General features: G+C 40.9%; 2 protein-coding genes across 4 annotated transcripts; both read right to left on the minus strand.

The window, feature by feature from the left end:
- Window positions 1-6,053: 6,053 nt before the first annotated feature.
- LOC115377817 (carbonic anhydrase 4-like) lies at window positions 6,054-19,076 on the minus strand. Of its 3 annotated transcripts, none has more exons than XM_030077849.1 (18): window positions 19,024-19,076; window positions 17,369-17,397; window positions 16,677-16,734; window positions 16,506-16,538; window positions 15,894-16,070; window positions 15,511-15,662; window positions 15,315-15,404; window positions 14,816-14,888; window positions 13,692-13,855; window positions 11,479-11,584; window positions 11,363-11,392; window positions 11,043-11,219; window positions 10,258-10,412; window positions 10,045-10,134; window positions 9,628-9,675; window positions 9,178-9,247; window positions 8,920-9,083; window positions 6,054-6,259 (listed from the first exon to the last, which is right to left on the minus strand). In XM_030077849.1, the coding sequence occupies exons 3-18, from the start codon at window positions 16,732-16,734 to the stop codon at window positions 6,104-6,106; spliced, it is 1,743 nt and encodes a 580-aa protein (XP_029933709.1). In that variant the 5' UTR covers window positions 17,369-17,397; window positions 19,024-19,076; the 3' UTR covers window positions 6,054-6,103. The 3 variants fall into 3 exon arrangements, with proteins under 3 accessions (XP_029933709.1, XP_029933707.1, XP_029933708.1); XM_030077847.1 differs by having other exon boundaries at window positions 18,976-19,076; XM_030077848.1 differs by lacking the exon at window positions 19,024-19,076 and having other exon boundaries at window positions 17,369-17,486.
- A 1,715-nt stretch (window positions 19,077-20,791) lies between these two features.
- On the minus strand, window positions 20,792-25,193 carry LOC115377824 (sarcoplasmic reticulum histidine-rich calcium-binding protein). The gene is made up of 5 exons (XM_030077860.1): window positions 24,172-25,193; window positions 22,558-22,614; window positions 21,065-21,136; window positions 20,924-20,978; window positions 20,792-20,832 (listed from the first exon to the last, which is right to left on the minus strand). The coding sequence occupies exons 1-5, from the start codon at window positions 25,015-25,017 to the stop codon at window positions 20,792-20,794; spliced, it is 1,071 nt and encodes a 356-aa protein (XP_029933720.1). The 5' UTR covers window positions 25,018-25,193.
- Window positions 25,194-27,430: the final 2,237 nt, after the last annotated feature.

The raw sequence follows: 27,430 nt of genomic DNA on the forward strand, positions 1-27,430 counted from the left end.
TGACAAGCTTAATTTGGGCCGAGGATCGTCCCGTGTCTTGACAGACAGCCAATTGGATCCTCCGGCTCAGGGCCGGTGAAATTTTTTTGGGTCTACCACTTGACTTTTTTGTTCCATAACCCTCAGGATGTTTTAAGAAGTTTAAAATGACTGTCTTACTGCATCCAACCTCAGCAGCAATGGCACGTTGTGAGGGCCTCGTTGTTAGGCCTTGCTTATGCAGCTCAACAATCCGACCGCGTTCAAGGAGAGAAATATTTTTTGCTTTTGCCATCAGGAGGTCATGACAGTGTGGATACCTGACAGAAAATGACACTGAATCCACATTTTTGCCAAGATTTGGGCTTTTAAAGGCTGTGGTCTTAAACTTTTGATCAGCTGATGAACAGCCTATTTCAGTTTAATGGTTGTTTGCAATAACTTGCTTACTCAATTTTTTTTTTTTTTTTTTTGTCTTACTCCCATTTCTTCTTTTTTGCATTTTGAAGCTCTACTTAGAACCTTCTTAAGATCCAACAGTGCAAAATGTAAATTCTTGCAATTTCTCAACTGGTCTTAAAATTTTGCTCAGGAGTGTAATTTGTGAATATGGCTCTGCTTGACTTGTTAACTGGCTTTTCATTGTGACAGGGCTGGTCACTGCCGGCATCACTCTCCTCAAGTGCACTGGCTCCGCTGGAGACTCACATTTCAAAACGGGGATTTTCTGGTTTGTCAGCTTTCTGACAGGCCGTAACTGCTTAGGAAACTCTTGTTTCTACTGTTAAATAAATAAAGGACACGGGTGTGCCTCTCACTAGTCCAATGCCAAAAGTCTCGATGAAACTGATTTTATTTCACAATCAAATCCACTGACACAAGAAGCCAAACTGTCAAATTAAGGTAATTCACGCTGCCTAAATTGCTGCTTAGCTATCAAAATACTTATTAAGTAGCAGTTTAGCAGCCAAATAACCCTACCTGTGGACAGAGCCGGTTAAATCAATTTTTTCTGGGTGGCTGCAACTCAATTGAATGCACCTTATCTTATGCACACAGAGGATTACTGTGAAGAGCTGCCATTTAAAATGTGCTAATCCCCCAAAAGGTAGCAGTAAAGTACCTTCAGGCTAGATATTTTGCCTGCTGTGTGAGTACATTATCAATATTCTAAATAAAGTTAATGTTTTTTTGTTTGTTTGTTTGTTTGTTTGTTTGTTTTTTGTTTTTTCAGTTTGCAAAGCATGAGAAAAAGGACTTTATTTAACAGCCAGTTCATGTATTTCTCCTTCTTGTCAGTCTAGGGAGCATAAAAATTAAGCAAGCGTGGTGCTGCTGGTTCAGAGAACAAAGTAAATAGGAAGATTCAGACCAGCGCATAATCTTCATTACTTGCATAATCATGAATGTTTTCTATTTTCACAAACATTGTAAACTGTTTACTTAACAAAAGGGGTTGGGAGTAGCTTAGCGGTTATTCATGGCTTGATGATCAGCGACTTGCCAGTTCAAATCCCTGGGAGAATATAATAACTGGAAAAAAAACACTCTCTTGACTCAAAAATTACGGTTGAGCAAAGATTTTAAACCTCAAACGTGTCATACCAAGTCCTTTTTATGTATTTATTTACTTACATACTTACTTACTGACTTACTTATTTAGAGGGAGCACACATTGACACAATATGTCCTGTCCCTGATTCACCAAGGTGCCACAGTGCAGGTTTGCACTAGTGGAGAGCAAAAAAAAGTGGCAAAAATTGTGTGTGTGTGTGTGTGTGTGTGTGTGTGTGTGTGTCTGTATTTTGAGGGAGGGGATTAGTTCAAATGGTCTGCTAAATCTGAATTATCTATCTGAGCCATTCAGTCTGCCATTCAATTCAGCCTGGTGCACACAGTCAGTGTGTGTGTGTGTGTATGTGTGTGTGTGTGTGTGTAGACATACATTGGGTCACAGTCTGAAAGCACCGACATTAATTTATAACATAAAATGTCACAGCCAGCCTTTCACACACAGATAAGGTGGGGATCGGTGCTTAAAGGTGAGTGTTTTCGCTCTTATCTCAAAGCTCGAGGTGAGTGATTTGCCTCGAGGCGGCAGACATGCAAAATCAAGAACGCGCAAAACCACAAGAAAAGCTCATGTTGCAAACCTGTTTTATTAATTGGGCTATAACAAGGTTTCAATTTCAAAGCTTTCTCTTTTCTCTGGTGCTGAAAGCCATGTTGCATTCCAGACATGTGCCAGTCGTCTCTTCCGGCCGCAGATATTAGCAGCAGTGCATTCAAATTAAGTCAGCCGTGGCTGTGCTCATTTACATTCTCCATCTTGGTAAACAACCTGCTAAACTGAGAAACTGGAGTGATAAATTGTGCAGAGACTGGACTCCACTAACCAGTATAGATGGGGATCGGGCTTATAGCCAACCAAATTCTGCATTGGAGCCACAAAGAGAAAATAATCTGCATTTGGACTGACCGACTGATCTGGCAGAAAGGCCTATAAGCAAACTTGTCCCACAACCAATAAATGATACTGACCAATACGCAGGGGGCCGCATCACATGGTGAGACATCGAAACGAATGCTATGAATTGGAGCTATTTCAGTTATCTGTTGTGCAGCTTACCTTGATGAAAAACACAAGAACATAAATCTGCCAAGCCGTCCTCCACATTCAGGAATTTTCTCACACTGACGATGTGCATGTATCAAATTAAAAGAGAAGGAAATCACACATACTGTATCAAATATAGTAAAACTATGAAAATCTATCCCTGTGAGATCTCTTGTATGAATCAAACAAGTTTATCCTGCCCGGCTGCTGACCCCCTGCTGACCTCCATGGGAATCTGTGGCCTTTGACTCAGAGTCGGGGCGGTGAGTCGTGTTTCCTCAGTGGAAGTGGGGTCCCAAGAGAAGAGCAGGTTCCCCTCAGACTCCGTCCCATCACCTCAACCATGTCACTCGGGCACAATTTGACGAAACATACAAGCTGCCATTTGGTTGACTTCAATCCTGTCCTTGGCATTGTTTTAGGGGATTCTATTTCAACTGGTGAAGAGGTCCCCAGAGTACTCTGAGGGTATTAAGGCAAGGCCCCTGGTGGTTTTGGGTCTGTGGTGACAATGTTAATGGTAGACTGTCCCTTCTCTTCACAGTCAGAATGGCTCATGTCCCCTCCAGTGGCTTGGGCTGCTCTCTGGCATTAGGAGAAGAGAGGACACAGACTGAACCACCGACTGAAATTAAACAGCCATTCAAGACAGTTCATCATATAATTGTTGTCCAGACTTTGGGATTTCATAATCAAGTCTGACTCAAGTCACACTGCATCTCTCATTTTGTAGTCCACATTGAATTCTTCAGGTGACTGGTATTCTCTTTTAATTGCTGCCTGTGGGCAGGGTTGCTCACCCTGGTTGAGTGTTTTTCTCCTGTATGTTGAGCTGCAGGTGGTGGTTGGTGATTGGACAGGAGGCTAATGGCGCCTGTTTTGAAAGGTCCGTCTATGTGAAACCAGCTCACTCCTCATCCTTCCTGGCTCCCAACCCAACCCTGCTATTACATAATAAAATACTTAAGAGCAGACCAGATAGTTGTGGTTGCAGAGTAAGAAACTTTTTCTTTCACTTACCTTTTTCTCTTGTTTATGCCTTGTGTCTCATTGTGTTGGTTTAGGTAGTAACATTATTAGACTTTGTTTTGTTTGTTACTTTGGCTGTTATCATTTTTTTGCTACCACCCTTTTCATATATACAGTAAGTTGAAGAATAAATCCGGCCTTCTTTGGACTGCATTTGTGGTGGCATTGGACATCCTAGGGAGTGGGGAAAGAGGGGAGTCCCTTTTATGTGATGCTCAGGTTCCCTTACACCACAAACAACATGGAAACAATACAAGTACATTTTGTTTATTTGACCTTTATTCAACCACATTAAAGGCTCACTTAGACTGGCATCTTTTACAAGTGGGTCCTTGCAGAGAAAGGCAGTGTGTGCACTTCAAAACAAAACCCCACAAACATTACAAACATCATCATGAGCCTCAACGTTCATATTCAAACGAAACAAAAAATATTAGGTTTTAACCCTATCTTACATTACCATACCATAACCAGATCATAATGCTGTAATGTTAGTGTGGCCAACCATCAGTGAATAATTTAGACTAGTTATTAAGCATACTTTGTATTATTATTATTATTATTATTTTTAATTTAAATATCAATTTAACACTCTCCAGCATTTTTGTCTTTCACTCCTCATCAATGGATATTGTAGTGCATGTAGTTTCCGATGAATATCTTGTTCAGCATTGCATACTTCAGCTTATGTTTGTATTAATGCTTGCCACAGGTCAGCTGTTGGGATACTCACGTGTTATTTTTTTATTTATTTTTTTTTTCATTTTATCAATTTATAGGCACCCAGACACAGAGACACCCAGCATCAAGTGAGAGCTCCAGAAAGAATTTCACATTCAAACAGTTGTGACACAATAATTTATTTTAAATCAGCAGCGGTTGCAATAACGTTAGACGCTTTAATAAAAATTCCTAGAATATTAACCTCATGAGTACCATTTTCTCTTTTACCTTTTAGTCTTTCCATGTACATTCATGGCTGCCTCTACCTTTGCATCCTCCATGTGACACACACACAGACTCAAGTATAAGAGAAGATCAACAACAATACCAAACAAGAAAAGAAAAATTTGTTTGCAATTAGTGGATTAACTTTGCTATGTGCAGTAGGTTATAGTCTTATATTACTTGAGGTGCACTTCAACACTGCGGGTTGGAAATGCAGAGCAAATGGGAAAAAAGTGGCAGATCATTGGTTTTGATGTGATTAAAATAGCTGCCCCACAGTGTAAGACTTCCAAAAAAAAAAAAAGTTTAGAAATAAGTGATGAGCAATGGTTGAAGCCAGAATGCAGTAGTCAAATATCACAGACACTCGGTGGGGCCGTATAAGACAAAATTCAAACTCTGGCTTGCACAACTACTTTACCTCTCGTCTATACATGTATTGTGATAGCCTGACATTTAAACAATTGAAACATTCTCTTTCTCTCTCTCTCTCTCTCTCTCTCTCACACACACACACACACACACACACACACACACATACACACAGACTGTAATGAAAACCTCTCACATTTCCTACTGAACCATTTTCACCTTAAACTACTAAAGTGGAAAACATGTCTCTTTAACATACACCACTAAATATTCTCTTAAACCCTACTGAAAACTGTAAATTCTCACAAACATTACTGAAATGAAATTTAAATAATAAATGTGATGAATGTCAGTAGTTAATTTAAATTACTATAATTTAAGTAGTATATGTGAGACGTTAAATGTCAGTAGTCCATGCGTGAGGTCAATTTTCGGAAGTGTGTTACATTCGGAAGGTTACATTTCAGTAGTGTGAATGAAGTTCAGTTTCAGCAGTTTATATGACAGGCTACATTTCAACTGTGCGTGTGTGAAGCAGAGAGTTCCCGTGTTATATGTGTAAGCATTTCAGTAATGTGAGATTTCATAACACTTACGTGGTGTTTGAGAATATTTCAGTAGTGAGTGCAGAAGCTCTTACGTGTGTGAGAGAGAGAGAGAGAGAGAGGGAGATTTAGAAGAGAATGAGGTTTTCAGTGCAAGTGTTTCAGTGCATTAAATGAGGGTATCACAATATATGTATGTGAGAGGTAAAGTAGTTGTATGTGCAAGCTATGCACTATGAGAGGCCCCAGATGGCCCCTTATAAGAAACTATGTTTAGCCCACCCACCAGTTCAAACAGCTGAGCATGCTGAACAGTGAGATACAAGGACCCAGTTCCACCACCACAGGCGTTTTGATCACTGACCCCGGAAATTCTGTTGTGTTTGTAATTTATTTCATCCTGGTCTGCCTAATGGCCAAACATCTCAAAGATCTGTTGCCATAATTAATGTATTGTAACCATCAATCACTTTCCAAGTCATTTTCCCAACAACTGAAAAGCTCATCTGCAAGAAAAAAAAAAAAAAGAAAAAAAAAAGCTGAAAATACGGACAGGGGCAGAATCAGTGCAAGCTATTCCTTTATTAGCCAGCCATGTCACAGATCTAGCCGACTAGATTGCAAAGACGCAGAAACAGGCCAGCAGTAAGATCAGCATCATGGGTCCAGGGGCGCTGGATGCTGCAGTCGTGTAGACTTTCCTGCTGTGAAGGGACTGTGTGGGTCGATACACATTGTGGTAGCCTGCACGATGTGGGAACATCTTCATCTGGGGTGGGGGGAGTGGGGGGCAGGAGACACATTAATCGGCATTTTTGATACCCTCACAGTAAGTGCCAGTTGCATTCTTTTGACAAGGTGCACATCTGTTTTAATCCCACTTTTTCATTAGCATGAAAACACAATTATGTGCTTATTCCACATTTTTTTCAGTCAAAACCCGACAATTTTGCATAGTGCGTCTTTATTCCCTTGAAAGATACTAAAACAACCCTGGAATTAAAAAGGGCAAAAAAAATTCCCCCCTAGAGTAAAATATTCATGCAGCAGAAGAACAGAGAAGGATTGTTTGCGTGGATGTGGCATAAATCATTTCTGATCTGTTCCTTTATTTGCCCCCTTTCACCTATAAAACTCAACCTCACCTCAGTGAGCAAAGGAAATGATAAAACCTGGAGGCCTGTCATGTATGCTGTCATAATTGTTAAAATCCTGTTGTGGAGTCACACACAAGGAAAAAGAAAAACTTGCAAAACCTGTTGTTACTGTACATTCGTGCTTTCTTCTGTTCTTTTTTTTTTTTTTTTTTTTTTTTTTTTTGGAAAAGCACTCTCTCTCACTGTACTTGAGGCCTGCCACGCCCCTCTCTGAATGTCTGGATCACCACACAGGAGGGGTTTCCTTCCCTGAGGAGCATCTCTTCAAGTGGAACTAACAGGATTAAAAAGCAGGATTCTGATTCTTATTTGATATTAGAAATGGTCATCATGGATGACTGGATCACACTCCTAAACCTGATCTTCAGCTTTTGTTTTACAGATTCAAATCACTCACCAGGGCATAGTATGATTTACAATCCTAGTTCTTGGAATACCCTGCGGAACGTCATTTGATCATCGAGTGGAGCTGTCTATCAACTCCCACGAGCAGTGCACCTTGCCCTTTGAGCTGTGTGTTGCTATTGTTGAAACTCTGTTTACACCTCTTTTTATCTTAAGCGTTATGTTTGCCGACTAGCTAGTGTAAGTGGCTTGTTGAACTAGTCTTGGTAACTTTGAGGAAGCCTTGTTGGGGTTCTATGCCATTTATTTTGCTCCCCTTTGTTCCTGTTTTGTTGTTAGTTATGGAGCTTCTTATTGTTTTTTTTTCTGTTTGATTCCGTAGACTAGTTGAGTTTTTTTATTTCCTAGTTAGGGCATTTTTGTTATTGTTATTGTTGTGACGGGAAAGAGTGGGGTTCTGGTCAATTCTCAGAGTGAAGGACATCTCAGGAGGCTGCTGTCTTTTACAGATGATGCTTACGGATGCTCAGCTGAGGAGGACAGAGTATGAGCGCTACAAGTGTGAACACTGTGGTACCACACCAGTTCTATGGGTTACTCACTGACATGCCTCATTTAAAAGCAAATATCCTTACCTAAGTATGTTAGAGGTCAACAGCTCTGTATTCATGTAAGGCATCAGTCTGCTTGGCCTTGTTTCCCTACATCTGAAAAGCCTCAGACTGAGGGCCTTGGTGGCATGGAGACAGTACGTTTTATCAGACGGAGAGCAGCTCAAAGGGACTTAAATGTGACCTCCAGCTACAGGGCCTCACCCTGACTGCTGATGGTAATGCCTATGGATACGTCTAACCCTAACCCTAACCCATTATTGTATTGGATTTGGGGATGCTGACACCTTATTTGCTTCCATTTCTGTAATTTTGGTTTGATTATGTCTTTTAATAATCTTCTGTAAATAAACGTTGTTCATTGTTCTCCCTCTGGACATGATCTTGCAGGCCGACTTAACATTCTTTATTTCAGCAATTCACACCTAAATAGCCAAGAGACTTGGGATGATGTGTTAAAGTATCATTTTGCCCCAGACTGCAATGAATTACATACTAGTTCAATAAGGTAAGGTAAATTATTTCTCTACATATCGGTTCAGTAAAGGTCAGAAAGTTCTCTCAGTACTGTTTACAGGTACTCATTCACAGCTGAAAAGTAAGCTTTTACTGTAAATTATGTCTCTGTCAACTATACATGCAACATGTTCAATTTACAAAGCACTATCACTGGGTAGGCAGTATTTCTTAAATGATGCTGCTCACCAGCAGACTGTTCAGATGCATGCATCTTAATTCAAGACCCAAGACCCACCATCTGACTTCACTGACGAACACAATTTCAGAGAAGAAGAACTAATCAGTGGAATCAGCTGGTGCAGCGAAGGGCTAGAATGTAAACCTCATCTCTCAGCCCTCCCTGTCTCATGATTACCTGCCCCAGAGTGTATTCAGGTGATGACAATCATCAGCATGACTGAAAAATCTGGCTGCCCTGCATTTCTCTTGTCATCTAGCCTTTGTTCATATGCAAATGCTGCCATGCAACACTGTGCTTGTGGTATTTCGTCTGTCTTTACTCAGTGAGGAGAACCAGCTATCACAAGATCACTTGTTTGTTGAGGATACCATGCCACACCTACCGTAAAATAACTTAGAGTCTTTGCAGGCCTGTGCTTTTAATTGATTGGCACTGAGCAATTGTTATATAAGACACTGGATTATGCATAGGTTGCTGACATTACTTTCCCTTCAAGGTCACACAAAGAGCCTAAACCACTTGTTTGACACTATAAACCTGAAAGCATTCGCACAAAAGCCAATATTCATCTTTGCCACAGGTTTATGATCACACCAAGATGGCAAGTTATACATACCAGGTCCTTGTCCACCTTGATGGGCTCTTTAAAGACCGTCCAAACCACTGCTTCATTACACGACGGGGTGGTTAGGGAGCCATTGTAGCGGTAGTACATTGACCGGTCCACATCTCCAATCAAGTCATCGATGGAGATATCTTCAGTGACCTCAACCTGGCTGCCTGAATTGAACAAGAATTGAACAGAGTAGCATAATGACATATCGGTGCATCTTTTGGTGTTTAAAGGCTAAACTACATTAGAGCCGGCACTCACTGATGTTTTTAATAGCCGACAAGTAGGAGGTAAACGTTTTCCAGGGATCCGTGTGAGATGTGGAACTTTCCTGATGAGACAAAATGGTGAGCAATAAAAGGGCATTTAAGTCGACATCAAGAGCTTACCATCACGATCCAACCCTCGCATTCATTGACTCATAAGAAACACGGAAAGTAATGTTTTGGATGACACTGCGGAGCAATAACATGCCATTTATAATTGTCAAACTTCCTTCTGTGTCACCTAACATGACCTGAACTGTGGTAGCATGAGAACCAGTCTAGTTCATTTGATCATTTGGGAGAGGCAAACATGATTACCCACAAGAACGCTGATGTATATTTGATGACATTGTCAAACTCCTTAGGTTGACACAAACTTGTGTGGAGGGTTAAAGTGCTGGGGTCAAGTTGACCCAAATTAATAAAAAAAAAAAAAAAAAGTTACCTCATGATGTTCTGAACCTCCACCTCCTGACTTGTGTCCATCAGCAGGCTATAAAAAGAAACCTATTAGCTCAGCAGAAGCCATTTACACAACAGACTCCATTTGTTGTCAAATCAATGCCACAAGACATTCAGGAAGTGGGAGAGTGGGGGTTAAAGTAAGTGGTTATATTCACTGTAAACACCCTCAATCTGTATGAAATTGGGCTTTGGGAAAAACATTTCAATATTTCAATGTAGTCTAGCAATTTAGGCAATACCGTAAGTGTATTGCCTTTAGGTGCTGCAAAAAATGTGGACTCCTGGGTCAATTTATCATTTAGCGTCTCAGTGACAAAAGTGGAGAACTAACCAGTGTAAAAAGGTCACAAGGTTTGGCTGCTGCACAACTCTGTGATGTTGTCGCTTGTAATTTTACCTCAATGAAGAATCCCAGCACTGCGAGGCCGTTAGGAGCCTCTTTTGCCTGCTCCAAAGTTAAATCTTTCCTCATGTTCACTATGTGCATCTGAACAAAACAAACGAAACAAAACAAACCAATGACAGATTTTGCGGTTGGAATTTTCAGTTGGGAAATGACAAAAACTCAGTGCCCGACTTTGTGCTTTTGTTCACTTTTTCCTCTGTTTACCTCCATCGGGTACCTCTTGGAGTCCACGGTGTGCTCTGAGCCCACAGAGTCATCTGATCCGCTGCCCCAGTGGAAGTGGAACTGCAGGGTGGAGTAGACGTAACCCAAACCACCACCTGAGACCTCCACCATACCGTCCTTCAGTACACACTTCACTGGGAGCGAGAGCACAAGTGTTGAGTTGTGGGGGTGTGAGTACCGTGAGCGGAAATCAAATATGGAAATTTCAGTGGCGATTCTGTTTCGCTAGTTTGCTTGTAATTTGTGTTTGTGCAAGTGGTGGAAGACAGCCAAGGCTTTCGAGTGAAGTGATTTAACCGGTGGCTGCCTGCTGGCCTTATGCCAAAACCTATATGAATTTACATGAACTCCTGTAGTGATTTTGTCAGACAGGGTGCATTTCAAGCCATCAATTACAGTGTTAGCTCAGTGTGTCATGACTTGCATATTACTCCGGGGAACATAAAATCTAAATTGTTATGCTTTTTCCTAGGTTTCAGTGGCACTGGGTTGCAAAATAAAAATAAAGATATGATGTAGAGTGTCATAAGTATGAGACATTTCCATTCCAAAGCATTGTATCCATTAAATATTGATGTGAAATGAAACAGTGAACTGTCAATAGCAAAGCCCTCCATAGTTCCTGTTTCTTATCATATTCTCTTTTTTCTGTATTGCAGATCTGAGCACAAGCAATGATTCACTTGAGCAAATTTTGTTTTGTTTTTTTCCCCATTTGTGAGTCATTGTTAAAGCTCTTAAGGTATGGCATCACATTTGCAAACCTGTGTGGCCTGTGTTTATGATGTACTTCATGGTGTGCTTGTCATCAAACTTTGTGTAGGTGAAATCATCAAGTAGCTTGTCCTCCATAGCGTCGTCCTTCTTTATGTTGATGGGTGACTGGCGCTCGCCGTCACAGTGGGACTCAGGTAGAAGGTGCCAGTGTTCAGGACTGTAATCTGAGAAAATGAAGTGTACTGGAAATATCAGACTCGCTCAAGTCAAACCCAAATCCTGTTAACAACAGTATCAGATTGAACTGTGACCGAATGACGTATGTTCCAAAATGAGCTCTGGGTGACAGAGGTTTGCCGTTACATACCACAGTGGTCATCATAGCACCACGCGTGACCTGATGGAGGAAGAGTGATATTTAGTTTGTCAGTTCACCCAGTCATAAAAACGTATGAGTGACACTAATGTCATTTTCCAACGCACTGGGAGCGGGTGGAATCGCAGGGGAAGCAAACACATGGCGCCCGTTGAGATGCTGTGTGGGTCGATAGACGTGGAAGAGCTCAGTCTGCTCCGGAAACCTCTCCATCTGAGAAAAGAGCAACACAAAAACATTCTCAGATAATCCTACAATCGTGTAAGCATGGCTGTCATACTGTGAGCTGAGGGAAAGAAGCTGGAGGTTTATGGGAGAAAGACATTGAATTACCAAGTATTGGACAGTATTTTCCAGCAGAGTATAAATTCAAAAATGTAATTAGTTGCCTGTTAAACCTCTGAATGTACAAAGTGCATAAAAGCAAATACAAAAAAGGGAAACAATTTGACATTAACAATAAAATAAGACTGAAACTGAGCAAAAACCAAGTTGAGTTTGAACATATGCATTTTTTATGCCTTTTGGTTTTTGCCTAAGAGTTTGAGAGTGCATTTTAAGAAATGTTTAAGAGTCCTGGACTAACTGGCCTATAAAAAAGGTCCTTAGGCAAAGCATCAGCAGATCTGAGAGCACAGTGAGCCTGTGATGATCAAGAGCACAAAACAGTCCAAGGGCCCTGCCAGAAGCTGTCAGAAATAAAACACGTTAGAATTTTTTAATTTAGCCTCGAGCCTCCAAAGTTGACAGGACCTCAACATTAATGTGAAACGACCTGCGACTCCATCACAGCTGATAACATGTATTGAATCAAAACATTCTTTTGGCAAAACGGATAGTGTTTCAGTTTTGATGTTCTGGTATGCTTGAAGTGGAAGTCAAATTGTTTGACTCACAGGTGTCTGCATGTGATTTCTTTTTTTTTTTTTCTTTTGTTTGTCAGGTGGCTCAGCAGGTGCACAGTTTTATCTCTCCATGTGATCGATCAGATGCTGGTTCGCTAAATGACTTGGAACAGACGCAGGCAGACAGTGTGTTGATGCCGTCCAGCGACATGCAGATTGAAGAGGCTGATACAGTCTGCCCTGTGTGTTGCTGTGAGGGCACCAGCTTTGATCAAATGTATTTCTCAAAATTTTGAGCCTGTTTAGTTTCCTTGAACTGTGCAGGTTGTACTGTGAGTTCTTCATGGTGGTGTTTGACGTGCTAGTGTGCATGCCACAGTTTGGTTGAAAAAAAGTAAGTCAGATTATATACAGCTGAAAGCAGGAACCCAGACTCCTTTTCTCAGATCCAATCATTGTCAGGGTTTGGTCAATGAAAATTTCATGTCTGTTGCATTTTCTCTAGTCTTTCACCATATTATGATGCTAAATTAAAGGTCTAATGGAACAGTGTTTACAGATGTGTGTACACCAATTAATCATGAATTTGAACAGTTTTTCAATCAATACTGGCTTCATTAGATTAAATTGAGCTTTTGAGTCCTTGGCTGGTCTTGTCACTGGTTGTGTGTAGGGGTTATGTTGGGGCCGCAGAGCACACGCTGTGCAGAGGACTTCACGCGCTCCACAGTATCACGAATATTAGGTGGCTGATGGTAGGTAATAGTGTAAAGTCTGGTCTCAGGTCTCCCGCCTGCAAGTCATGGTGTGATGCCCATTTGCCACCCCATCGACAGTCATGTTTATTTATGTATACACATACACGGGTTTTCGCTCACTTAATGACACCACAGTATTGTTCTTGACATGAGACTTGACTAGAGGTCAATTAATTTTAAAAACGCAACTACAGCTCATAATCACCTGCTGTACAAGCAAAATAATACGTTTTTACAGGAGGACAGTCTCCTTGGCCATGTTATACATTTAAGATAACATCTGTTGTTGGGGAAATGAATTGATGACCCAGTTTATTTCATATTTCAGATGCTGCTTGTTCTTATTAACAAAGATTGTTAAGTTAAGTGGCATTTTGTTATGCACCTACTGTAAACCTGCCAGGCAGGAGCGTACACCAGGGGGCCTCATAACAAAATTTGCTCAGGCCCCCAGTTTGGCCAGGGGCAGCTCGGGGTTATGTTTAGGTGTATTTACCATGTTAAATGTGAATCATGTCCGCAAACCAAATTTCCCCTTAAGGACAGTAATGTTTTAATGTTTCCCACTCAAATAAGTCAGTCTTACCACGAATAATCGAAATGTCACTCAGCTCAGTTTGTTGCCTCTGCAGAGGAGTGTGTGATGACCAAACATGGCCTTTCAGTCCTCCTGGAAAACACAAGGTTTCTCTGTTTGTTTAAAGTGTCACAACTTACCAGGTTTTTGGGAACTTTGATCGGTTCCTGGAAGACCGTCCAAACCACCGCTTCGTTGCAGTTGGGTGTGGTCAAGGAGCCCATGTACCGATAGAACTTGGTGAGGTCTACGTCTCCAATCAGGTCGGCAATAGAGATGTTGTGGGATACATCAACCACAGAGCCTAAGTTATAACAAACACAAATGAGATAACACTTTAGTTATGAGTGACATTAATGGACTTATTATTATTAAGATATCCATATGGTTGCAGGTTTGACCAGTATCATAAAGATGGCCAATAGCAGCAACCTTTTGTTCCTCCTCAAAAACCTCGAGATCATTTTCAGGATCTGGAGTTCTATTTAAAAAAAAAAAAAAAACTATCAGCTAAAACAACAACATTAAGTGTCTTGACAAACCATTTTTTGGCTAGGAGAGACATACTGCCACTTGTTCCCATCCATTTCCTCCCTGTCTCATCACAAACGTAAGATGAGATTTATTTTTGTGAAGGTTTATTTTGGAGATTATTCTCTCAGGTTTATTGACACAACGTGCATTATTTAATTGATTGTGACTTCTTTTATATATTGTATTCTCTTCTTTAAACCTACATAGGGAACTATATAATATGGTGCTCTTTGCCTGTAAGGTTGGTGTTAGGACTGGCAGAGTGATATAATGTGGGACAGTGAAGTGATGCATCACATTCGTTGTTATTGTTGAGTTGTTCTCGGTTGAAGCGGACATTAAAGTGGGCCAAGTTACACAGAGGAAGCTGTTGCCGTGCTCTTGCTTTACCCACGACCCGGAAGTCCTCTTAATTCACTGAGTCTTAAGTTTATAGTTAACGCTAGGAGAAGCCTTTGTCACACCATTCAGAAGAGACTTACACAGCACTTATACATTTTGAAACACTGTCATGGCAATACTTTTAGGCTGTTTCTAACCCAGCCCAGCACATCTGACTCATGTGTCTAACCCCTCCTCCCTCTTTCTGATGCCACCAAACACCGCGTGTCCCGTCAAAGTGCCCAGGGCGCTGAACTCCGAGCTCCTCAGTTACTGGAGTCTTGCCATAAAATCTTAAAATCATACACGCTTAATGGTGGATGAATGAGCAAGTGAAACTAAGACTAACCTTTAGTTGTGATGTTCATCAGATAAGAGGTGAAGTCATCCCATGTTTGTGAGGTTTCTCCATCGTCTGTTGCCTTTAAGGGAGACATGTTTATACAAGAGTTTCAGTAAAAAAAAAAAAAGAAAGAAAAAAAGAAAAGAAAAAAGAAACTCTTCTAGTACTCGTGTTGTCCCTGAATTATGTTACGCATGATGTCTGGCGCAGCCCAGTCATCAAAATTTAAGCATTGTTCATGTTCAGGCAATTGTCACAGAAATACAACTTTGACCCACAATATGAAAGCGTTCAAATTTGAATAAGTAAAATTGGGCTGACAAAGTCTGCTATAAAATGTCTGTAAAATACAGTTTTACAGTCACTGGATGCTGTATACACATAAAAAGAGGCTTTGCTGTCTTTGACTCTTTGACCTTTCCCTGAATTTCCTTTTGAGAGGTTTTACAAGCTGCATCAAATGTAACACCTGTGTTTGTGAACAGGGTGGAAGCGTGTGACATACATTTATGAAAAACCCCAGAACGGCAATTCCCTCTGGATCTACCGTGGCCTGCTCCACCGAGAGGCCCTTCTTCAGACTGACAATGTGCATCTAAAAGGATAAATGGCGTAGTTTGAAAAACAAAGCATGGAAAAAAAAAATGACAGAACATGAAAAGAATCAGTTTGCACAATACAGAGTGAACGCCCAACACTACCTCCATGGGATATCTGTGCCCATCGACGGTGTGCTCTGAGCCTGGGTGATGATCTGCGTCCCCCCAGTGGAAGTGAAACTGAATAGTCGAGTATGTGGCATTGAGTCCACCTCCTGTCACTTCAACCTCATTTTCCTCCAATATGCACTTCACTAACACCCAATGGAAAACAGAGAGGCATAAATAACAATTAGTCACAATCTGAGTTTACTTAGCCATGTGTTCTTATGTGCATCACTTTAGGGCTGTTCTTGATTTTACTTTTCATATTAGCATTTGATGTTTGTTATGTCTTGACACATAAGACAGTTTGCATTTATAAAAGTACATCATAATTAGCCTGGCAATGACAAAAAAAAAAAAAAGTACCATGACTCAACTACCTGTATGTCCCGTGTTTGTGAGAGACTTGAAGACGTGCGAGGAGGAGAAGTTGACCAGGGTGAAGTTATGGAGGCTGCTGTCAGTCACAGCACGGCTAGTGACGATGTCAATGGGAGACTGCCTGTCCCCCCCGCAGGAAGAGCCAGAAATGCTGCTCCAGTGGCTGGGAGTGTGCGCTGTCAGAGTTAGGGGTGCTCTTAATACCTCAGACCAATGAAAACACTGCTGACATTTTGATATAAATACGTCAGTGGTTCTCAATCCAGTTCCTTAAGACCTACAATACATCAGTAGTCCAACATACCAAAGAATTAAGTGAACTCAATCAGAAAAACTATTCAGATATTTAATAATTTTTGGCCTATTTATGGCATTCTCCTACCCATAGTTAGATAATAGCTTCAGCAAGTCTGAAAACCAAAATTTTACTCAAATCTTTTCAAATTCATCAACCTAGTCTCCTGATTTGGCTTGAATTGTAGTCGCATTCATTTGGAGTCCCAGATATGAATCAGCAAACGGCTAGAACACAAATCAGAGTGGCTGCGGGTCTTGTGGACTTGGATTGAGGAACTGACTGCATTTAAGTTAAGAAATCTGTCCTCGCTTACCACAGCCAGTATAGCACCAGTCACTGCTTGCATCTGAAAGAGAAAGGAGCAAACTGAATATTGCAGGATCTGAGCAGAATAATGTACTCTTAATTCTTTTAAAAAAAAAATGACATTTATAAATCGACATCCTAATTTCATTTGTAGTCGAAACTGATGCACTGCACTCACCAGATACATCGACAAAAACTCCCCAACACAGGAACAGCGGAAGAAAGGACAGAGGCATCTTCAGAACGACAAAAAAACAAAACAAAAAACCAAACCTGTCAAACATCCCTGAATTAGACTGATAAATGCTTTTAATCCATTTTGACAAACCAGTGCCAACACAGCAGACAAAAGCTGTAGTGTTGTAGGAAATGGCTGTAAAGTCATTCATTTTTTGGTATGAGGGCAAAGTGCAAATGGTTGATTTTATACGAGCATCAGCTTCAGTTTGTCTGGAGAAGCTCCAGGTTAATGTGATCCTGTAATCATAGCAGTGGAAAGCCAATGAATGGACACTGAACCTTTTGTTTCCCTTGACATTCAGTCACTGACAGATTTGGCACAGACAAAATAGGCCTAAAAACCAAAACCCAACTTGATTGTACTTTGATATCAAAAAAAGTCATTCAGGTCTCGCCAGTGTAACAGAAAACCTAAGTATCAATGTACTTGTGATGTCAGTAGGTCACAACATCCCGATTATTGGTTGTAAGTACAAGCAGTTGATCTCAGATGACTTGATTTGGCCAGCTTGTCCAACTATCACTAAAACAAAACCCTCACCAGTGTAAGTTATACTTTTCCTTCAACTTTTGATAAAAAAAAAAAAGTGAAGAAAATGTGTAGAAGGTTTAGCACACAGGGCATCTTACCTTGCTATCCAAGCTTCAGGTCCTTGAGGCTTTGGAGGAAAAGTTGATTATGTCAGTAAGAGGCGTCACATTTAAATTCAAGTCCACCTCTGAATAAGTCCCACAGCAACAGAGAAGGAAAAAGTGGCAAAAGATGTGTCTCAATGTTTCTAGTCAGGGATATAGGGAGGAACAAGCGAAGGGAGGGGGGTTCATTGTGTATACAACATTAAGCCAGTATAGGGGAGTCAGCCACAGTACACCCAGCATGACCACAGGCCTCACTTTTGGTACCTTGTAACTCAAAATACAGGTGCTGCTGCATGTGATCGAGGCTCGATATCTGATAATCGCCTTTCTCCTGTAATTTCAAACACTTCTGTGTAATATGGCTTGTGCTGTTTCCTGCCAAATAGTCATTTAAAACCGCAAACAACTGACCTGCAACACCTTTAGAAATTCTCCAAACAGAGCCGCTGCCCTTAACTATACACTGCTAAGCTGTAGTCAAACCAAAAATGGCGTACATGGAGCCTATTCTAGCCTTAATTTGACTTGATAGGAAGCAGAAAAACACATTAACTTAAAAAAAAAAAAAAAAAAAAAAGCCATCCCAAAAGGAAAGCACAAGAAACTATTAATTAAACCGTGCTTTATATTGTGTAGAAATGATAACTACAAACCCAAGTGATATTGAGTGAAGCAGCAACAGGGTTACGTTTATTTTTAAGATTGATTGGTTTTAAAACTCCACAAAGCCGATGTAAGTTCTGAATGGAACATTTAGTAGAAAGTATACATGTGATGTTATTTTGCATGCGTATGAGGAAAAGACTGGAGGGGAAAAATCAAACGCCTGTGTTTATTTTTGTTGTTGTGTTTACCGACACAACTGACATCCACACAACAGGTTCTCTGCCCTTCACCACGTCCTCTCCTCCCCCATCATCACTCCAGTCTGGTGATCAGCCCTGTCAGTGTGTTTCCTCCCTCAAATCACACAGCCCTTATTTTGCAGAGATGCACCAAACAGTTCAACAAGAAACTTTGTACACTGAGTGGCTCGGCATGAGGAAGTGACGCAAAGAATGTATGATTCACCACATAAAAACAAACCGCAGATGTATCGCCTTTCCATTTTGGATAAGAACCAGTATGTGATGAGAGATTACAGAAAACAGAAGGCCTAATCCTTTCAGGCAATGCACCTCCATGATGGCAGCTTTTATTGTCTGCACATAACAAAAACTGAAAAACTTTAGAATTGTAGGATTTTAAATAGAACAAAGACTAAATGCCATCATAACTCACATTTAAAACAAAACAAAAAAAAAAAAAACAAAAAAAAAAAAATTAAAATGCCATCAGCAGACACATGCCTTATAAAAGTAGTGGGTAAATTTAGCCTGGCAGTTGCTGTGCAACATTAACATCGCTATTATGATATGAAATACAACAACAAAATGAGCATTAAGACCTGGCTCTGTCTTTGTTGACCATAAATAAAGACAGGAGGTTCAGTTTAATATTAACGACACTCCCATTACAGGAATTCTTTTTTTTTTTTTTTTTGGCCGTGTCACTACCAGCAGCTGAGTTTGTTTTCCCTTGACACAGGACAGTCTCACCTGAAAAAAAAATGCACTGCCGGTGGATTGATGTGCTCAGATACTCACACTTTTTTTCCACTCAGAGAGGAGCCCGAGCAGTGGAGAACAGCTTCTCTGCCACCTGAAACTTAATTTGGTAATCAGGTCGTGATTGGCTGGATAATTAACTTGATTTTTAACAGGTGAGAACAGAACTCAGCGGCGTCTTACAGCAATAATGCCAATAATCAATATCATGTTCAGTTTAAGTGTCTGTAAAAAGGGAGATATCACTAAATCCTTACACAATGTCTGTGGTGGGTATAATTAAAGCAGATATTAAGATATTAACAAACACACACACACACACATACAACAACAACAACAATAACAACAAGCTGTGGTTAAACAAAATGTGTGTGTGTGTGTGTGTGTGTGTGTGTGTGTGTGTGTTAGGTTTAGGGTCACCTGCAGCGTCAAAGCACAGGTCACACAGGACCGACATGCCCGGCCTGTGTGGATCAGCCTGTATAATGTGCAAACACCAAACAATGTTTTAAACATAAGAAGAAATTTATTATCAGACAAGATGTTGCAGGCTGTACAATACAAGTTGTTTTGGATTAACAAGAGGTTGTAACATAAAATAATGATACATTTATTTGCTGCAGTGGGGTGCTCTATCTGTACAGAAGCGTAAAGGTTCATCAAAGCGATTAAAGACTTCAGTATCACTAGTGCATTCATGCCACACAGGGTCCCGTCACTGGACTCTGATATGGAAAGGGCTGCGTTACAACTCACACCGACTGAGGAGGCTGCAAACAAACTACTGTTTCTCGGTAATGATGTTAAATTAAAAAAAAAAAAAAATGGATCAACTAAGAAAAAAGCGATGCATTATTCAGTCAAAGTGCTCAGCATTCAGAAATAAACCAGCTTTGTAGTTACAAACATACATTTGTTAACAATTATTTGTATGGTGTTGAGTCCACATGGTGACGTCAGAGCAGCCAGACAGCGCCGTTCTGAGCGCAGTACCTGATGCAACCGCATGGTGGCGACCGAGGGCTCAGCCTCCAGGCTCAAAGCAGGGAGGAAATGGTCCTGAAAGACAGAGGGGTTTGCATTTTCCTTTACGGTCCCTGTCTTAGATTGCAAGAATAAAAATGTGTCTTATTGAGAAACATATCATGTCCATAAACATACTGACTAATCAAACAGCGCTGTGAAAAAAAAAAAAAAAATTAATCAGTGTCACTACAAAACACAAAACCCTTACCATGTGCTTAGTTTTTACCTGAGAGCACACCACACTCCTTAATAAGTTCCCAATTTCCCCTAATTTCATGTAACTGAAGGCAAATGTCTTCACAAAATTATCATCAACTTAAATCATAAAGGCTCTCTAGAAATCCGTTAATTTAGCACTTCACGGATAAGTGAAATAGTATTTAAAATACCCCAATAGTGTACTGAAAATATTATCTTCCATTTAAGGTGTAAATTCAGCTTCTTATGTTTTAAGTGGCATTTCAGGAATTATATTATGAAATGCATCAAATAAAGGTCCAAGGAGGACATTGTCATTCTTGATTCATTGTTTCGGGCATTAAGTAAAGTAAATTATGGTTCAAAATTCCTTAATCCATGCATAAACCCCTCAGTTTTTTACTGGGTCCTGTTGAGAATATTTTTATTAAAATTAAGGGATGCTGTTTCTATATGCAGGCCTCATTTTCAGGGCTGGCACTCATAGTTATGAACGCTGCACACTATTTCCTGTCTTGCAAACTTCACTTGTGCTGGTGAAATATTGTGATGTGTATTTTGAATTATGTCTGTATTTTGAGGCTTACTGAAACAGGGATCCGGTCAGCTCGTCGACAAGGCCGCCTGAAAGAAGCAGTCAACACAGCAGTTAAGACAACTAAAAGTTAACAGAGGTGCAGTCAAATGTTGGTGTCATGGAGCAGAAAGCGTTCACCTGGTGTGCAAATGGTGTCACACAGCAGCGGACAGAGGTAGCAGTACGAGCATCCCTGGAAGACAGAAGCAGGTCAAAATAAGCAGCCTGTTGCCTTCATTATGTATGAACATGGAGCTGCTGGGCGGTGGAGATGCTTACATGGCAGTGCTGACAGTGGTCCGACTCATCTCCCTCCTCACAGGGACACTTGTCACAGTCAGAGGTGCAGTGCTAAACGGAGGGAGGGGACACACGTGGGACACTTTATCATCATGAAAAGTCACATCAGTGTGAGTACAGCAAAGAGAGATTTCCCAATCAACAATCATCCATTCACTGCATCAATGCATCGATTATAAATTAAGCTGACTGAACTAAATCAGTCTGCAAGAGGAAACAAATAGAATGATCACTTGAACTGATCTGAAGTGCTTTGAATAAATTAATTTATGGTTCTTAAAAAAATCTAATGCAGTCTCACAGAAGGCTATGAATATAAGTAATGCTACCACTACTACTACTACTGCTCCTCCTCATCCTCATCCTACTACAACTACTACTACTCCTACTACTACTACTACTGCTCCTCCTCCTCCTCCTCATCCTCATCCTACTACAACAACAACAACTACTACTACTACTACTACTACTACTATTACTACTACTACTACTACTACTATTACTACTACTACTACTACTACTACTACTACTACTACTACTACTACTACTACTAATAATAATAATAATAATAATAATGATAATGTAAATCTATTGTCTGAAAAAAAATGTTTTAGGCTTTTACCTTTTACATTATTGCATGTTTATCATGTTTATTCAATGGATGTTACATTTTGGCCAAAAGTGCTGAAGACAGAAAACATAAAAGTCGTACTTTAAGACCCTCTCTGATGAAATTCAAATTTTTCTTGTGGTCCATGAAGTGTTTTTCATGCCACATGACAAATCAGGAGTGAAATAAGCCACCAATGCCATGGTCGAGTTTTTCCCTCTTTGAAACTGCGGTGTGCCAAGGACAAGATGAAAAATCTGGATTCAGACAGGCCAGGCTCATGATGTCATGAACCTGATGGATCAAATGGACCTTTCTACATCATGGGCGCCAACCCCGCTGGTTGTTCATTCAGTGTATCATTTCCAGAAAACCAGCAAAACCAACTTGAAATGGCTTCTCTAATGAAAAAACTAATGTAATTTTTTTTTTTTTTTTTTTTACGATGGATAGATTATCAAGTACAATACAAGTTATGAGCCAGTGTGTGAGTTGGTAGTGGGGTGGGAGGGAACATTTGCATATTCATAGATTTGTGCATACTTAATAAGGGCAAGGTGCAGAGTTATATCTAAGTCATTTTAATGCATGAAAGAATGTTTTCTCATGGGGAAAAAAACTTCTAAATATGTAATATTCATGAACAGAGATTATATTTTGTGGCTGGAGGGGAACTTGAAATGGAATCGCCAACTAGTGAGATGTGAATTGAAGATCTAAATGTCTGGTGGCTGAGCATCCACAGTGAAATGAAAGTATGAAACACAATGGCACCCCACCCTTAAATCTGACACTGATTATTTTGATGATAGGATGTCCCACGGCTGTTGAACTGCTCATCACTGATATCTTATGGTTTTACCTCACAGACAGAGCACACACTGCACAGAGAGCCGGAGTGGAAGTGCAGAGCTTCAGCCTCTTCACTTGTGTCATCCTCACTTTCTGCGGCATCACCACCTTCAGCCTCATCTGTAAAGAGACGATAGAGTCGTCAACATCACTGCACTGGACTGTGTGTGGACGGCATGCACACCTTCCCTGCACCAACATGAGATCATATCATTTGGGTCACATTGTGGACAGCCAATGTCCAGTTATGTTACACAAAAAGTGTGTTTCATATGACCTTTGTTTGAAGAATCATCAGGTATATCTTTGTTAATGTCTGGAAACCAAGCACTGGTGGAAATGTTACTCAAGTAGTAAAATAGTAGTAAAATAAAAAACCTACTTCTAACTAATATATGAACAAGTAATAAACATGACACAAAGAGTATCGTATGTCATTTTTTTTTTTTTTTTTTTTTTTTACACTGACTGCTGAATTTTCAATATGTTACTGTTATGTAATTAGAAAGTGGAGCTGATGATGTGGAAAACTGGATCCATGTTCTCATTCAAACAGTTATATTATGGAAATTCAGTGGTCATGTAATTATTTTAGTATTAATTATTAGTATTATTATTATTTTAGTGTAAATATTTTAGTTAGAACTATATATTTTTTTAAAGCCGTTTTGTGAACGGGGAGTCAGAACAAAATCTGTGCTCTCTGAAGGTGAGTGTCAAAATACAGACTTATATTGAGCTCAAGAACATTTACACGCAAATGTGTTATTTAACCTCCATGTTGCTTTAAGTATGTATGTAAGTTTGAGAAGAAATAATGGTTATTGTGGAGAATGGTTCCTTAAAGAGTGTCAAATTGTTGATGCATTAACCTGTAAGAATGATTTTAATGGTTTAACTCTAACTGCTCCAAACACTCTTGGTTCATTTACACTCTAACAGTTGATCATATGTTATGTTTTGTATGTACAAGCATATTCTGCAAGGGAGATACAGCCATGAGATAAATTTAGAGCAGGAAAAAGCACATTATGTCCCGCTGATATGTACAGCACTGAAGTACAGTACATGAGTAAATGTGATGAGTTACTTTCCATTTCTGGAATCAAGAGGTGTGTCTTAATTGGCCGTCATGAAAGGGGAAGTTTCAACTGTGGTTACACAAAAATGATTGGTTTATTTTGGGGTAGAGTCTTCACTTTTTGCAGAGTCTGGAGCATTTGTATCAACCATGATGCTTCTATCCCAAAGTGTTTCTCTCTCTAAAACACACACTGTACACCAATACACGACCTAAACACTTTTTGTGTTTTTGTGTCTCCACACGCTGACATCATTGGATCAATAAAAAGGTTTGCATTCTGCCGGCTGCTGCTCAGATATGGCGATCTATTTTAGGACACTTCAAGTGTGACAGGCATGCCTGTGGAGGCTGCAGCCTCTGGATATCGAGTCCATGACATTCACAAAGATCCGCTTCAAGGCGCCAAGCAAAACCCCGGGGACTTATTACATTTTACACTGAATCACTGCATTAAATTTGATACTTTACATGAACAAAACATCAGTTTCTTTTAATTTTTGAACTTGCATCCTGTTCTCAACTATGATGTAATGCCAGCACACTACCTTCAGCTTCCTCATCTTCCTCAGTGGCCTCCTCATCCTCCTCCTCAGTGGTATCAGCCTCTTCTTCTTCTGCTGCTGCTGCCTCAGCCTCCTCCTCTTCCTCAGCTACCTCCACTGCCTCAGCTGCTTCCTCATCCTCATCAGAAGCCTCCTCTTCCTCATCGGCATCATCCTCATCCTCCTCAGAAGCTTCCTCTTCCTCATCGGCATCCTCCTCATCCTCCTCTGTGCCCTCCTCATCCTCATCATCAGCCTCCTCTTCCTCCTCCTCATCAGCAGCTTCATCTTCCTCTGCTGTCTCCTCTTCCTCTTCCTCCTCATCAGCTTCCTCATCTTCTGCTGTCTCCTCTTCCTCCTCCTCATCAGCATCTGCCTCATCCTCATCATCAGCCTCCTCTTCCTCATCAGCTGTCTCTTCCTCATCATCAGCCCCCTCTTCCTCCCCAGCGGCATCCTCTTCCTCATCCTCTTCATCCGCATCAGCCTCCTCTTCACTCTCATCCTCTGAGGCAGCTGCCTCTTCGCCCTCGTCCTCCTCATCATCAGCTTCCTCGTGTGCCGCCGCCTCCTCCTCCTCCTCGTCTGCCTCTGCGGCCTCTTCCTCCTCATCTTCTATCTGTTCCTCTTCATCATCTCCAGCTTCATCATCACCTGCAGCAGCTTCCCCACCATCATCAGCCACAACCTCCTCCAGATGACCTTCCTCGTCTGCATCCGCGCTGCGGTCGTCTCCCTCTGCCTCAGCCACATCCTGGGCGCTCACTAGCCCAGAGGCTGGGGGCTGGAGTGGGCAGAGCAGTGCCAGCAGGAGCCCCAGCATCCAGCCTTTCATAGCTGCCATCTTGGAAGACTTCAGATACAGCCAAGGACCTCTTCTAAATCACAAAGTCACACACCTGGTGTTTACTCCACCAGAAGCAAAGACTTCCTTTCTTTTCCAAACTTATAAACAACTTAATCCATGAAATAAAGCCTCTGTTTTGGCAGGAAGTTCAAGTCGATTCAGGGATATTGTTCAGACTGTGACTCCAGGCCGCAGAGAGAGAGAGAGGGAGAGGAGGGCAGAGTACAGAGGACTAAAAGAGCAGTACACAGTGCTGTGCTGGGTACACAGAGGACACAGTGGCAACAGGATTGGGTGTGTTGTGTGTGTATGACTGACAGAGGCACATGTCCAGGAAGAATGCTCCTGATGCCTTTAACCCAGTGTATTAGAGTGGGGGGGGTGTGTATATGAGGGGACAGGAAGGGGGAGCATGAAGCAGGAGGGTGGGGAATATGGAAATGACTGGGAGGGGTGACATTAAATAATTGAAACAGAATTGGACTTTACAGGAAAGAAGAGAATTATGGGATATTTGATTGAAGAGCTGAGTAAATGAAAGAGCTCTGTTAGAGATATTAGAGCTCATAGGTATAGCAAAGAGCATGTCAAAATGATGGATGGGGCAGTTATGAATAGAAAGAAACGGAGATGGTGGTGCCTTGCACATGTGCAAGGCATGTTCGGTGTGGATGCTGGCAGCTGACATTCCAAAGAAACACAGTTTGCAGTGGAAACGCGGTATATGATTACTCGAAGATTCGGATTATGTGGGAAGAGCCAGGGGCCCTGCAGCTCCAGAGGCTGTAGACTGTTGTTATTATTGGTGATATGAACTGAGAGGAGCTTTTAAATTGAACTGAACTGAGTGGGGGAGAATGAGAGAGACAGAAAGTGTGGGGGGGGTGGAGCTGAGAGATTAGGCCTGTGCCATGCTGAGACACACACATACATTGGCGCTGGGAGAGGGCAGCCAGGCAGAAGGTGTTGACACCTCCCAGTGTAAGTCGCTGGTGGGATTGACAGGTGGGCCGGCAGGCTATTAAAAGGCTCTCAATAGCCCTGCTCCACTATGTGACCTTCAATAGAGCTCTGTTACAGTGAAACTTGGCACCAGGCTCCACTTTTCACTCTATCCATAACTGTTCTCAATATCCCCACTTTAACTACACTGTGACTTGCTGACTTTTCCATACCAGTTATCTCTTGCTCAAGCTCACACTTTGTCTACCTCATTATTTGGTGTCTTCGTAACACTGTCAAACACTCTTTCTACTCACCTTGCTTGGCTCATTTCCAAAATGTCCTCACATACAGCTTTACCCTTGGCGCTCACCAGAATCTTTTTCTTTTAATCTCCTGGCAATCTACTTAACATCATAGCTTGAAATGTGACCTCATTCCTTCTAATGTTTGCACAACACACACATTTTATGGCACCGTTCCCTAGAAAAAATAAAACTGTAGCCTGTGAACAACAGAACATGTGTTTCAAGTCAGCCTGCATAAACTGCGTGCCTTCCCTCCTCTTGTTTCTGAATTAATGATTGACTAGTCTTACTAGTACTAACTCACACAGTGCTTACTGTAAAGCGAGGGGGGAGGGGGGATTAAAGTGTTCAATGTGTAAGTCATGGGGGTGGCACGGCTGAGGAGGTAAAGCTGTCAACAGGTAATCAGAAGGTTCCTGGTTCAATGCCCGGCTCCTCCAGAAAGCGCGTTGAAGTGTCCTTGGTGAAACGCTGAGGCAGCATGTGAGCCAAACACTGTAAAGCTGTGAGTGTTTGGTGGACTAGGAAAGTGTTAAATTATAAATCCATCCGTTTGGCATGAAGTAAGTGCTTGTCTGCCACTACATGTGCAGTATTCACAAATCTACACATGTAAGTGGGGGTGTGGTGCTTGAGTGTGTGTAAATTGGCTTGATGCCAATGTGTTACATGTACAGTATTACATGAATGGAGGTGTTCGCCTCTATGACTCAACAGGCAGACTTCATTATGCTGTATGTACCATTTAATATACAGAATACAATAATGTAGCAACATCACTATTCATTCTTAACATGGTTCAACATTAAGCTTGTTACAATGATGATGAATCAATTATTTGGCATGTAACTGAATAATCAAGTATTACAAAAAATAATACTTTTTATATATAATAATAATAATATAATATACAAATAGTATAGTACAAACATGATGTATGCCCAGAGTAAACAGTCTGTAATAATTGAGTTTAAGTCTCCATATAAAATAAAAGCTAAAAACAAAAACACAGAAATCCAGTTACCAGTTCAAAAGTGCAGCAAAAACACTTCCAAGACATATCAGAATAGTTCAGAAAAATACATAAAACATCACGCCACAGTGTATACACAGACACTACCTTTGCATTAGAATAAAGTACATTGCACATGTGAGGAAAT

This window comes from Myripristis murdjan, chromosome 19 (assembly GCF_902150065.1).
Source record: "Myripristis murdjan chromosome 19, fMyrMur1.1, whole genome shotgun sequence".
Lineage (NCBI taxonomy): Eukaryota > Metazoa > Chordata > Actinopteri > Holocentriformes > Holocentridae > Myripristis > Myripristis murdjan.